General features: G+C 43.0%; 1 protein-coding gene across 9 annotated transcripts in view; it reads right to left on the bottom strand.

The window, feature by feature from the left end:
* The window catches only part of CIT (citron rho-interacting serine/threonine kinase), a 150,594-nt gene that overhangs the window by 65,581 nt on the left and 70,311 nt on the right, over window positions 1–14,702 (bottom strand). For all 9 annotated transcript variants that reach the window (XM_075898125.1, XM_075898127.1, XM_075898130.1 and 6 more), the window contains exons 16-20: window positions 14,589–14,642; window positions 10,411–10,551; window positions 9,911–10,036; window positions 3,370–3,465; window positions 353–469 (exon numbers count right to left, since the gene is read on the bottom strand). In XM_075898125.1, the coding sequence (XP_075754240.1) occupies window positions 353–469; window positions 3,370–3,465; window positions 9,911–10,036; window positions 10,411–10,551; window positions 14,589–14,642 (534 nt within the window). The remainder of the gene's footprint in view (window positions 1–352; window positions 470–3,369; window positions 3,466–9,910; window positions 10,037–10,410; window positions 10,552–14,588; window positions 14,643–14,702) is intronic.

The following is a 14,702-nucleotide window of genomic DNA, read 5'->3' as shown; positions in this document are numbered from 1 at the left end:
ACCAAACAATAATTTTGTTTTATGAGGAACACCAAGGATTTTTTTTTTTTTTTTTTTTTTTTTGTTGAGCAAAAAAAAAAAAAAAATGGGGGGGAGGGTCAGGGGAAAGTTATTGAGCAAAAAAGGGTGGCCATTTTGAACTCTGTTGTTCTCTGTGGCACAACTCCGACTGCCTTGCAGCACATTGGTATGCCTCGGAACACAGTTTAAGGAACACTGCTCCACACAAACCTCCCCATATGCCCCAAAAAGCCTCTAGCAACAAAACACCTTTATTTTAGGAACATCTCTGGTAAAACACTTAAAATGGCTACTCTTAAAATGTTTCAATTTCTGATTCAGTTCCACCTACCGCCTTCTGCTCAGACAGAATTCTGCATTTCTCACGTGCTTCTTCTTCATGTCTTTGCAGCATATTCTCAAGTGCTTCTTTATCAGCAAGATCTTTCTTCATCTGAGCATCTAGCACCTAAAGCAAACAAAACAAATTTTCTCTCTTTGAACCTGAAAGCCACAAGGGAAAGGTTAGATTTGATGAACGGGCTTGACCACTTCCTAAGAAAAACTAGATGGGATGGCGGAAAGTACCTAGAACAGCAAGCTTTCAAGAGTGTAATCAGCTGTCTGAAAAAGCTGAGTTTAAATGAAAAGGAGTTATTAGAAAGGCTATCTATCGGTTGTTGTTTTTTAAACAGTCTTTTATAACTAGCCAATTAGCCCGTCATAAGATGGGATTTTCAGGTCTCTCCTCCATGTCGGTCTTCTCTCCTGAGCCTCCGGTCTCTCACTCCGTCTGTCTCTCTCTCCCCTCCTCCTACTACCTCCTCCCCCCCCTCTCTCTCTCAGCTCTCCTCCGCCTCCTGCCTCTCTCTCTCTCTCTTTCTTTCTCTTCTCCTCCCCCTCCTGCCTCTCATTTGGGGGACCACGGAGCCCAGATGGCCTTTTGGGCTCAGCACTTCTCGTGCTGCATGAGGAGTGTGGAGCCCAAACAGTCACTTGTGCCACTTGCTCTCACGCGGCGGCCTGGCTGAGCAGCGCAGAAGTCAGCCGAGCGCCATGGCGGGAGGTGAAAGAGGGCAGGGTGGTGATGTTCACGGCCAGGGGGTGGGGCCTGGAGACGCTGTCACGCCGCACATCACCGCCCCGCCCCCTTTCCCTCCGTCTGTGGCGCTCGGCGGATTTCTGCGCCGCTCAGCTGGGCCGCCATGGGGGAGCATGCAGCTGTTTGCCCCACACTCCCCATGCAACACGGGCTGCCCAGAGGGAACAGCCAGAATTTCAGGCAACAGCGCCGCCCAGAGGGAACAGCCAGCATTTCAGGCAACAGCGCCGCCCAGAGGGAACAGCCAGCATTTCGGCGTTACAGACTCTCAGACACTGGGCTACCATATATATGATTAGTGCTTATGCAATATTAATTTCTCTATCCACAGGAAAATGGCAATGTATGCTTCATTTCATTACCTCAATGATGTGTCTCAAAAATGACCTGTAAGAACCACATGTAGGCATGAGAGAACAATTCTGACTCCATGACTACTTTAATCCTTTGCATGTCTGCTGAGATATATAACAAGGGTACTAAGTAAGGTGTCAACCTGTAAGATACTGATACTTGTTCACTGAGAAGTGGACTGAAATTCCTTTTGGCTGTTGCACAGATATTTTTAAAAGTTAATACTCTGCACATATAGCCACAGCTTTAGACAGATGTATTTTAAATAAACTGAAATAATAAAATACATAAAATTTACATAAGAGCTCTCAAAATACTACAGATTTCAGGGATTACTGGTCTGCATTTAAATCAGTAACCTAGCCTTGAAAAGACTGGGAAAATGGATTTAATGGACTAGTGTTACAGCAAAGGTTGGATTTAAAGAACCAACTGACATTTTGAGTCAGTTCTAATCCTTCTGTACTCCAATGTTTCTCAAATTTTTCCTGTTGGAAAAACAACCATTTCAAATTTTCTCTCTTTCCAAAACTGAATTTGTCCCTCCTTCTACTCCCCTATATCTTCCTTCCTAATCTTTCTTTGTTCACTCACTCCACTGTTAACTCCAGTATCTTTAGTGCCTCCCATGCCCATAATCTTCAAACTCTCTCTCTTCCTCTCTCATTTCCAGATTCCCATTATAGCTTTTCCTCCCATTATTATTATTTCTGCTCCACGTGCATGCTTCCCACAACTTAAAACTCTTCACTGGCATCCCATTTCATTTACAAAGCCTACACTACCTTGCCCTTTTTATACCATGGCTCTCATTTCTCCCTACGGCTCCCCTCATTTTACCTTACCATTGCTTTGGCCTCCTTTCTAACATCCAACTCTTGGCTTAATGCTCATCATCCCGGTCTCCTCCATGCCTTGAAAAGTATGTATACTCTAATTGACCAGGCACTCTCCACTACACCAGTGTTTTATTATTGAAATTCCTCCTCTTTTTAACATCATCATAGCCTCTCTCTCCTGGACAGCTGTTCGAAGTCTAAGGGTATGTCTATACTTGCATCCTAGTTCGAACTAGGGATGCAAATGTAGGCATTCGAAATTGTAAATGAAGCTGGGATTTAAATATCCCACGCTTCATTAGCATAATCTTGGCTGTGCGCTGTTTCGGAACCCAGATGATTCGAAAGTGAAAGTGCGCTCCAGGCCGCATTAGTTTGAATCAAACCTCTTGGTTCGAACTACCATTACTCCTCATTTTTTGAGTAACTTTTGTTGAACTGTAGATTTTTTTTAGATACATTCTAAAGTCTACTACATAATCCTTTCTCCTCTCTATGGCTTTCCTAATTTTAGGTGGTGTCTATAATCATGTTTTCAACTGTTTGTTACAAATCTTAAAATATCCTAGAGAAGAGAAAACATTCAGAGTGGGTGGACCTCTGGATCTGCTGGCAGATGTTACAGCTCCAAGGAGGTGGAATTTCAAAAGTGTTTTTGTATTTGCTAAATTTAAAGCTTTTAAGGTTGCTCATGTTAATGCTCTTCAGATCAAAACAAGATTGTCAGGAAAAAAAAAAAAAGCCTTTTTGAAGGTCTGATTTACCACAAACACAAAATAAGGATAATAAGATATAATGGAATGGTCAGTTACCAATTACATGGATTCTTATCACTCTTATAGCTCTCACTTACAACGCCTACATGGATAACACAGTCTCACACAAAAAGTCAAAGCATGATGGGCACAGGTTAGAAAGGCAAAATTATTCAAATCTCATTCAACCCTCAGAAGAAGTAAACAAGGAAGCAGCAGACAGGAAATCAGAGTCCAAAAGCAGCTGTTAGGGGGTTATCCAGAACCCAGTACACCTTTAATAAAAGAAAGCATGAAGGTAATGAAAAGGAATATTTACTTTGACTTTTTCCTCATAGAACTGCTCTTTCTGTTTCAGCTGCAATTCTAGATGCTGCGCTGACAGCTGAGCCTCACGGTGCTTCTCTTCCAGTTCCTGAACACAGCAAAGATTTATGTCAGGCATATACAGAAATATGATACATAGAAGTCATAAAACACATACAGTACATGTACAAAATGCACATATATGAAAACTACTCTACAATCTTTTTAATTTTAAATCCAGCAATATGGTTTCCCCTTTCCCAAAAGGTTCTCACTTCCTAATAAATCTGAAGTCCTACTCCCTACACCATTGTCTCATCCATGCATTGAGACCCTGCAGTTCTTCTTATCTACACCTGACCCTTCATGTGGAACTGGAAGCATTTCAGCGAATACTACCATTGAAGTTCTGGATCTGGAATGGGTTACCTAGGGAAGTAGTGGAGTCTCCATCCCTAGAGGTGTTTAAGTCACAGCTTGACAAAGCCCTGGCCGGGTTGATTTAGTTGGAATTGGTCCTGCCTAGAGCAGGGGGCTGGACTTGATGACCTTCTGAGGTCTCTTCCAGCGCTATGGTTCTATGATTCTATGCTCTCAATCTCTTTCCTAGCAGCCTAAATTTGGCTTCCAAGACTTCTCTCCTACCCTTCCCTATATCAGTGATACCTACATGCACCACAATCACGGGTTCCTCTCCAGAACAACATATAAGTCTATCCAGATGTCTTAAAAGATCTGCAATCTTCACATCAGGCAGGCAGCTATCTAATTTCTATTGATCCACTTTCCCATTATTAACATCTGTCTTTTTGTAATAACTGGAGCTCCCTCCAGAGAGGTATTCTCAGTGTTAGAGGTTACCACAACATCATCTGGAGAGTCCCTCTGTTCCAGCTGGATGTTCTTATTTCCTGAGTCTTTTACCCTCCTCAACAACATAGAGGCTATTTGACCAAGGGTGGGATTGTCCTACTGTATCCCAGAAAGTCTCATCTATGTACCTCTCTGCCTCCCTTAGCTCCTCCAGTTCACCCCTCCTGATCTCCAAAGACTGTTTGCAGACTCCTTTCTTGACACTTGATTTCAATAGTTGGAACTTAAAAGAACATTATTCTCCTTCATGGCTAGGTTTGCCATTCCAACCATTTTTGCAGCACAGGAAGCAGATCCAGAACCATCAAGCTCTGGAAAGTGGATTAACTTCCACTTAGCAAAGCTCCAGTTTTGTGATTCCCTCCAAGGTCTCCTGCCTGCATTCCAATTTATACAGCACAGGAAAATTCCCTGACATTTCTCAAGTTACACACATGCATTTTCTATCCCCTGCTCTTCCTTTCTCTTATCTCAGGAAATTACCTTGGAAACACAAAAAGTTTCCTTTAGACCAGTTGCAGTTTTGATCCTCCACTACACAGGCTACAAAAATGAACTGAAAGTCTGCCAAAAAGTACTCATCTATAAGGAGTCTGCAACATTTAGTACCCTGAACTGCCACATGGAAGGGGCATTACTTGTTTTCTTCTGTTGGAAAATGTCTTTTAGTACCAAGAGGCCAATTCAGCCTGCTCTGTCTATAGCCGCATGAAGTACAACCAGAAAAGTTCATTCTTTCAGAGAAAGCCACCATCCATTTCTTCTGACAGCTTGCCACCTAGTTCCCTTCCTTTCTTCCCTCAAAACCAAAAGTAATAGAGGTCCATAACTGTTCCTACATCTCTACCCATTCTCATCTCTCCATTACTCTCAAGAACAGTTCTCAGACTCCCTGTAAAAATACCCCAAAAGCTCAACATCAGCTGTATCGTGGGATTAAGAAGTCTTCAGATAGAGATATGTATAGCTGACTCAACCCACCACTCCGTACACTCTACCAATGTGGCAGAAATCAGAGAGAAGGTCCTTTGCTACAGGAACATGCCAACAGAAAAAAAGTCTACATCTGACCTATCTTCAGACTCGTGTCTTCTTCAGTTTTGTTGTTACCAGGAAAAACACAAGGCATTTATGGTTAAAGAAAAAATGGGGGGAGGAGGGAGGGAGTTTGCTCAGAGAAGTCCAAATATCATCAAATTGTAGAACAAAAACTCAAGATAATATAAAAAGAAACATCTAAAATCAGCAAAAACCAACTCCATTTTTCTCTTTTGCCCTCCAAAGAGAGCTAACTCTCCAAGTCAGATCTGGAGGGACCTAAGCAAAAGACCCCTAAAACCTAAGACCTGTTAGTCTTTGTGTTACATTCAGGCATTATGGCCCTAATGTTCTAAGTAAACATGAAGATACTACAGTCCCAAAATGAAATCCACAGAACAGTGAAATGATATTTCTGTATTCCCTTCCATTTTTATGGAAAATAATCACACACAAACAAAAATGCCCAAATAGGGGGGGAAAAAAAGGCTTATGCAACAAGTCACAAAGTATTACATGGTCTCTAAATCCAAAGCTAGCTTTGTACTCACTTTGTCTTTCACTTTTCACATTCTGATGCTGAAATATAGAACATTGCCAAGCGACTTATTCTACCTTCTTTATGGTGACTCAAGTGTTCTGGTCATGAAATCCATTAATGCAGCTATTTCTCAGAACAATTATGGATCACCTATTAACTTCAGGTAAGATTATACGTTCCCACTGGACCTTCACCCGGTACTTTTCTATTCTCCTTCAGTAAGAACTATTGCTACTTTCCCAAAGATTTTTAACATGGATTTTTAGTTTTCCTCATAGCAGCCACAAGAGACAGTGTGGGAGAGGAGGAGGATCCATAATTCTTCTTTAGATTACACTCTCATCGGACCTCCATTCAAGCTAAAAATGATACCAACTATGAGATCTTTTTTCTTAAACAACACATTTGTCATTAGACCTCCTTCAGAGTAGCACTGCTGTTATAAGCTCTACTGGAATAATGAACCTGACTATTAATGGAAGGCAAAATATGTACTATCCTGATCTCTCTTCTTCAAAAGGGAGTCAGGTTTGACTGACTTTCTACCCCCGCCCTTTGGTAGGAAATAATTTTTAATTTTCAATACATGTTTTGGATCTCCATCGGACACCGCAGAAAATTAATTTAATGAAAAATAGATAGTTGATAAACTCAACTACCAGGAAAGACATGTGTATCATATATTTGATCTCTAGAAGCAGTCTCAATGGTACAGTAAAACCACTTCCCTGTGATTGACAGGGTCCTACATCTTACACCGCATAAGGAAACCCACTGTCTGAATGGATATTTATAGAAAAAAACTAATCAGAGAAGCACACATCTATTTATCTACCTCAACACAAGAAAATGGCTTCCTCCCCCAGGAGATATTAGTAGCAGTAGTACCCTCTCTTTGATTCCCGTTAGACTAAATTAACCAAAAAAACCCTTAACAGATCTAATGAGAAAAAAAAGAAATTGCCAACTACAGTGGGGAAGGTACGTGGGTGAGAATGGATCTCTGACAAACATTTTGAGAGAAAAACAGTTCTGATGATTAATTTTGTTCTTCTGCAAAATGTAAGCATTTGGGATAGATCAGACTAAATTGCAAACGATTTCAAAGTTAAATTACTAATCATGTCATTGTTACGTAACTCACACTCACCATTAACATACTTTTAAATCAAGCCTGTGCAAAATATGACCTGCAGGCCAGATCCAGCCTACCAGGCTCCCTGCTTGCCTTGCCCCACCCACACACTGCTCAGAAAAACAGCTGCTGGGCCATTTGTGTTTCTCAGCTCTGAGCAGGGATGGGAGGAAGGCTTCATGAGCTGCCCCCATCCCAGCACAATCCCATTGATTGGTTTCTTGTCAATGGGAGCTGCCCGTTTGAATAAACAGGCAGCACAGGAAGCACTCCTGCCCTTGGGCTCCTACCTGTTCACACATGCACATGGCTGCTGCAACCTGTTCAGGGGCAGGGCAGGCAGGGAGGCTGCCTCAGAAACTTGCTGGATTGCTGGCTGGAAGTCATCCAGGTAAGTCTCCTGGCCAGAGGCTGCATCTGGCACCCCAGCCTCCCCTTCCTCCTCCAACCCTCTTCCCCCCCCCCCACTTCTACCCCATATAACCCAAGACCTCTGCCCCCCTCCTGCACCAATACATGCTCCCAGAACTTGCACCCCAATACTCTGCCCCAGATCCCAATTCCCTCCTGCCCTAGGTGCCAACCTAAACCCCTGCACCCCAGTCTCCTGCCCTAAGTACCAACCCAAACCCCTGCATCTCAGCTCACAACCCCTCCTGTCCCAGGACACAACCCAAACCTCAGTCCAGTGCTTCAGGTCACAACTGCCTCCTTCACCCAAACTCCCTCCTAGATCCCATACTCCCTCCTGTACCCTAATCCCTTACCCCTTCTGCACTCAACCTACATCCTAGATCCTGCACCTCCTCCACTTATATCATGGAAGAGTGCAGCCCTCCACAATTTCCCAAAATCTTGGAATGGCTCCCCATAAAAAAATATTGTCCAACCCTGTTATAAATAGTCATTAGGAAATGAATTGCTTACTAGCGAGTTAATACAACTGAGTCGGAACATTTCCTATTGGGCAACTGGGATTTTAAAAAAATCATTTGGCAAGAGATCATGAAACCATAGATGCTAGCAATTAGCTTATAATATTGCAGAGAGCAGAATTCTATGCTGAACTTAATTCCAACATACATTTTATACATAATCCAACCCTCTAAATCAGGGGTCGGCAACCTTTTCAAATCAAAGAGCCAAACCATATCAAAATTCAGAACAAGTTGTCAACAAAGAGCCATATAAAATTCTCATTTGCATGATTGAAAACATACAACTTAATATTATTGGTAATTGGCATTATATGCATTATAATGACTAATAAGAGCATAAATGAAACATTGTACTCACAGACTTTATTTAAAGGGACTTCTGCTGCTGCATCTTTTCGCACATTTCTTTGAAGTTTACATCATACTGGTCAAATCCAGCTTCATGCACGCATTCAGGCTGTCTTCTGTCAATCTTTTGGCAGGGGACTAAGGGATGGGGATGCAGGAGTCTGGGTTGGGATGTATGAGGGGCTCAGGGCAGAGGGTTTGAGTGCATGATGGACTCAGGGCATAGGGTTGGTGTTTGGGGGTGCAAGAACCTGGAGATGTGGGAGTGTAGGTGTTTGGGGATGTGAGAGTTGAGGGGCTCAGGGCAGGGGGTTCAGGTGTATGATGGGCTCAGGGTTTGGGTGGGAGGTGAAGGAGTATTATGACACCGCAGCAAGATGGCAACTGGGGGATTGTTGGCCAGGTTTCATTTTTAAAATCAAGTAAAATATTATGTCCAACACAAAAGGTTTCAACATTGTCTTTATTTATGGCAGGGGTGGAGAATCCTTTTTGGGTTGGGGTCACTGACCCGCAGAAAAATCAGTCATGGACCACACAAGTGAGGAAGAAAAAAAAAAGGCTCCAAAAACCTTCCACCCTCAATGGTGTGGCCCTCAAGTGAAACACCTCACTCTCCTGGTGATCCAGCCCCATGGTGGGGGGAAGGGCAAGGGAAACTGAGGTTCAAGGCCTCAGGCCAGATTTACTCTTCTGGGGTTCCAGGGTTAGTGAAATTTATGGGCTCCCCTAGACTCTGGAGTGGGGCCAAAAATGAGGGGTTCAGTGTGCAGGACAGGGCTGCCAGTGAGTGAAATAGGGATGGAGGTGCAGGAGGGGATGAGGATGTGAGGTCTGGGTGGGAGTTAGGGCGCAGAAGGTTGGGGGTAAAGTGTCTGGGCAGAAGAAAGGGCAGGAGCAAGGGAGGGTGGAAGAGCAGGCTAGGGGTGGAGAGGTTGTCTGGCCAAGGGGGGATGTTGGACCAAAGGAGGCTGCAGGAGCAGGTTGGGGGCAGGGTGTCTGACCAGGTGCAAGGAGGCAGAAGCAGGGTGCAGGAGCAGGCTGGAGGCAGGGTGTCTGGCCAATAGGGAGGGTGCAGGAGCAGGCAGGGTGTAGGTGGGGGTTTGGCTACGGGGGGGGGGGAGTGCAGGTAGCCAGGAGAGGGCTGGAAGTAGGGTGCAGAAGCAGGATGGGGTCCAGGGTCTTGGCAGTGGAAGGGGTATGTGAGGGGGCTGGGGTGTAGAGTCTGGGCTTGAGGGGTTGGGGGGGGGAATTTACTTGTTTCTGCGCCGCATGCTGCTCCTAGGTACTAGAGGCTTTCCCCGCTGCTACTGGAACAGCAGGAAAAGCCTCCACGAAGAGTGTCAGCACGCCGCTGTTAAGGAGCAGTAGGACGTAGGCGTTTCTGCACTAGGTTTATGGGTACCTCAGGGCTTCTGCCTCTCCTCCCACAGGAAGCTGGCGCTGACGCTCTAACCTTGTAGGGAACTGTGATGGTGTGGTGCCAGCATGGGCTCCCTGTTGCAGGGGAAGCAAGGGTGGGACTGGGTTTGAGCTTCAAAAGAGCTTATCTGACTTGCAAGCCATAGATTGCTGACCCTTCTCTAAATCAACAATCCCCACCCTATTTTATATATTTATATGTCCTCTCTTCCCGCTATACTGTGGCATGTTCTTTCCTTTATCTTGCATCCCTGCTCACCAGAATTTTGTCTGCCATCTGCTGAATCTGCTGAGATTTAGTTTGAATATCTTCCTTTAGTCGATTTTCTCTGCGTTCTACAGTCTCTAATCTCTTCACTTGATTCTCCAGAGAATGACGCCGTTCCTGCAGAGCAATTATGAACTGCCATTTAGGCTAAACAAGTTTTCATTATCAGATAGCACTAAGCAGGCACTAGAAAAAAGTCAGCTGAAGCCATCAGGATGTGATCTTCTTCTGCATCTGAAATCATCCCCACTCCCAAAGACTTGCCCTAGTCACATGTTCATGTTGAATCCAGATGGAAAACACCACCAAAAAACCTCCCAATAAGTATTCTTCAGAGAAATACATTTTTAAAAGAATGAATAAGCGCTGTTTTCTAATCTCTCGCCTCTGACAAGCTGTTACAGGGATCCTGTCCATTCTCCAAGCAGAGGCTTCTAATCCCAGTTATATCCTATTGACTAGTCCATTGTAGCCAGAAATTCTCTACGCACCTCTGCTTCTAGCAGTTTCTTTTTCATGCCTTCATTAGAGTCTTCCCGATTCTGTAATTTCTCCAACTCTTTCTCTGCTCTCTCCTTTGCCTGACGGATATTCTGAAGAAGTTCAGTAGCCTCAGAGCTGGCTTTCACAGCCTAAAACAAAGAAAAAAAATTAGTAAATGTTAGTACAGTCGCACAGAAAAAGTCTTCATATTCACAGATGTAGGTACAGTATGATGATAACCTCTGATGTTTAGGATTCTGCATAAAACATTTATAAAAGCCTGGCCTGGAAGCCTAGGATTAGCAAAACATCTAAGCATCTGACAATGTTTCACTTAGTTTTCAGAGAACTGTAATACTTTAGTCTAACTCTGGTTGAAGTCTCGTTTAACACTGGCTAGTTGGTGTTTAGTGGCCTGTGATGGTGGTCAGACTAGATGATATGGTGGTCCCTTTTGGCCTTAACTCTATCAACCGAAGTTCAAATCTCTGCTCCAAACTTCACAACTGCTGTTGCGAATGTTGGAAAGAACATGAAGGAAGGAGAACTACAAGTCTGTCAGCTTTTACTAGTATCTTCTACTGCTCTAGTTGCACTGGAGCTCAAGGTTAGTCCACAAAGCAACCTAATCCCTTGAAACAAAATTCATGGATACATTTGGGAGCAACATCATTTCTTGGAAAGAATGAGAGAGTAATGATGACCAGCTTGAAGGACTGAGAAGAAAATAGAAGAGGGGATAGGCATGTTAATCTGTAACTTAAAAAAACCAAGTGGTCCTATAGCACTTTAGGGATTAACAAATATATATAGTATCATGATCTTTTGTTGTGCCCAGCCAGCAGACTAGTTGGGGAGAGGGGTATGAGATGCTTCCAGACAGATATGAAGTGGCTAGCTCTCCTCACCACGAAAAGAACAGTATTAGCAAGGTTTTAGCTGGTACAGGTTGAGCCTCTCCAGTCCAGCAACATTTGATAGCATTGATTACATCACAGTAGATATTGTGTATACTTCCTCCAGATACCAGTGTATTCAAATCCTATCATGAATTCTTATCATTCAATAACAGCACTGGAAGGGACCTCAATGGGTCATCTAGTCCAGTCCCCTGCATTCCATTGTTAGACTGATCAACAGAATAGAAATTGCTAACTGAAAGGTGATTTTATGATTAATATTGAAGTATACTGGGAGAGTAAGACAAAATACATTTCACTACTGAACTAGCAAGACATGAACCCAGGTCGCCAGAAATAAAAGGTTAGGATAGTATGTTACATGATTTACGCCCATGCTGGCCTTTTAAATTAGAATTTCTATTCACTATTCCTGGTCTGACTCAGCTTCATTTGTAAAAATAAATACTGTTGACACATTTCAAGAGCAGAAAGCATATTGAGAATTCTGATTTCAGATAACATCTTCCACCCCCACTTTCTCTCTCTGACATCCCCCCTTGCTGTGACTAATTCTATTTTTGACTAAGAAACAGTGTACCTCTCTCCTGAATTAGGGTTTTGCTGGAAAGCCTTGTGAAAAAATCACCAACCCCAACCTTGATTTTAGAACATTAGAATGGTTATAACAGGCCGTCTTCGCTATAAGTCCATGATATGTTTCAAAAAACTTGGACTTATAGTGAAACAACTTAAAGTAGGGAATTTTCTTCTCATGACTGACTTCCATTTGTGAAAATTAGGTTGTTGGTTTTTTTAGGGGGCTGTTGTGCGACTTAAGCACAAGGAATGGGAGGACTTATAACTTGTCAGTTCCTATAAACATCAACAAACTTAGTGTAGAACAGATGTGAGTTATAGCGGGTACTGGGTGTCATGTTATTGGATTTTAAGGGGAGCAGCCAGATCACTCTGTACCCACCAGAGGGATGGGGGTGTTTGCCCCAAAGTCTGTACAAAGAGGGCCATGTGAGGTGTCAAATGAAAGCTTATGTTCTACTGAGTCTATAAATGTTACCCATGTATGTGTATGATGTCTGTATGTGGAGTTATGAATATGGACTCTGTGCTTGTACTGTGAATGTTCTCTGCCTGAGGCAGAGCAACGAGTCTGGACTGCCTGCTGTAAGGAAGAAATGTCCAATGAATGGACTATGCTAACTAGCACAGCCCCAAGGACAATGGTTCTCAAGGTGGCCAATTCACACCTGAGGAATGCAACTGGAAACCTGCAACCAATCAGGGCATAATGGCTGCCAGGATGTGAAACAGTCACTTAACCATGTGACTTGCTCTGGCTTGGGAGATGCCAGGAGAGATATATAAGTGCCATGAGGCAGACTCCATCTTGTCTTCAATTCTCCTACTATTCCCAGAGGCAGCCTTGTGAGGGACACATAGCCAAGAAGGATTGCTGACCCATCCAGACATAGGATGTACACTAGAGACTTTTAAGATAACAGTTTATAACATCGCTGCTGAGAGCCTGCATCAAGAACTTGGTGATTGGTGCATGTAATGTATTCTCCTTAACAACCTTACGCTCATACTTTTTCTTTCTTTTATTAATAAACCTTTAGATTTTAGATTCTAAAGGATAGGCCAATCATGATCTTGTGGGTAAGATCTAAAGTGTAAATTGACTGGGAATCTGTGGCTAGTTTTTTGGGGCTGGGAGAACCTGTTCGGGGTAAGTGAGATTGGGTTCTATAACCCCCTACCTGTGTGTAAGGCCCGGGGCTTATTATGGCACAGGGAGAGCTGAGGAGTCTTAGGGGTTTTGCTCGTGAGGCTTCCTGCTGGATGGATTGGCAGCTGGAGAGCCTGGTATGTCTGGTTTGTGGCCTATTTGGGAAAGGTCTCCAGTCCGGGGCTGTAAGCAGCTCTGGTTTTGACCAATTCGTCCTGAGCAGAGGCCCTTAGCAGTACGCAGATCCAGCCCAGTCCATCACACTAGGTCAAAACAAAGATTCATCTAGCACCCAGTATCCTGTCTTCCAACAGTGGCCAATGCCAGATACCCCCAAGGAAATGAACAGAACAGGAAATCATCAAGTGATCCATTCACTGCCACTCATTCCCAGCTTCTGGCAGCCAGAAACTAGGGATACCATTCCTGCCCATCCTGGCTAATTGCCATTGATGGACCTATCCTCCATGAATTTATCTAGTTCTTTATAGAACCCTGTTAAAGTCTTGGCCTTCACAATATCCTCTAATAGGGAGTTCCACAAGTTGACTGAGCATTGTGAGAAGAAATACTCTCTTTAGTTTCTTTTAAACCTGCTACTTATTAATTTCATTTGGTGGCTCCTAGTTCTTGTGTTAAGGAAAAGATATTTACTTGTTCCTTTATTTACTTTCTCCACATCAGTAGTGATTTACAGATCTCTATCATATCCCCCCTTAGTCATCTCTTTTCCAAGTTAAAAAGTTCAGGTCTTGTTAATCACTCCTTATATGCCAGCCATTCTATACCACTAATCATTTTTCTGCCATTTTCTGAACTTTTTCTTAATGCTGAGATATCTTTTTGGAGATGAGGTGACCACAGTATTCAACATGCAGGCTACCATGGAGCAATATGATATTTTAAAGAAGCAATAAGATATTTTCTGTGTATTATGTATCCCTTTCTTCATGATTCCCTACATTCTGTTTGCTTTTCTGACTGCTGCTGCACATTGAATGTTTTCAGAAAACTATTGACAGTGTCTCCAAGATCTCTCTTGAGTTGAAACAGCTAATTTGGATCCCATTTTATATGCATAGTTGAGATTATATTTTCCAATATGCATTACTTCGCATTTATCAACACTGAATTTCATCTGTCATTTTGTTGCCAAGACACTCAGTTTTGTAAGATCCTTTAGAAGCGCTTCAGTCTACAAGAGACTTAAGTATCTTGAGTAGTTTTTATTATCTATAAATTTTGTCACCTCATTGATTTCTCCCTTTCTCCAGATCATTTATGCATATGTTGAATAGGATTGACCCCAGTATCTCTGCTAGACATCACTAGTTACCTCTCTCCATTCTGAAAACTGACAGTTTATTCCTATCTTTTCTTTCCTATCCTTTAACCATATCAGTCCATGAGAGGACCTACTCTCTTATCCCATCAGAGCTTACGTTACTTAAGATCCTCTGGTGAAAGACCTTGTCAAAGGCTTTCTGAAAATCTACGTACACCACATTCACTGGATACCCTTGTCCATGTGCTTTACCTTTGCCAACTTTTCCTGCAGCTCCTGGATTTTGGTCTGCTGCTCTGCATTGATCTACAGTTAAATACAAGAGAGAAAAAATGAATGCCTGCCATGCTCAGGATTTATTTATTT

The sequence above is a fragment of the Pelodiscus sinensis genome, chromosome 15, assembly GCF_049634645.1.
Source record: "Pelodiscus sinensis isolate JC-2024 chromosome 15, ASM4963464v1, whole genome shotgun sequence".
Taxonomy (NCBI): domain Eukaryota; kingdom Metazoa; phylum Chordata; order Testudines; family Trionychidae; genus Pelodiscus; species Pelodiscus sinensis.
Note: the sequence above shows the minus strand (reverse complement) of the source record. Positions and strands in the feature narration are given on the sequence as shown.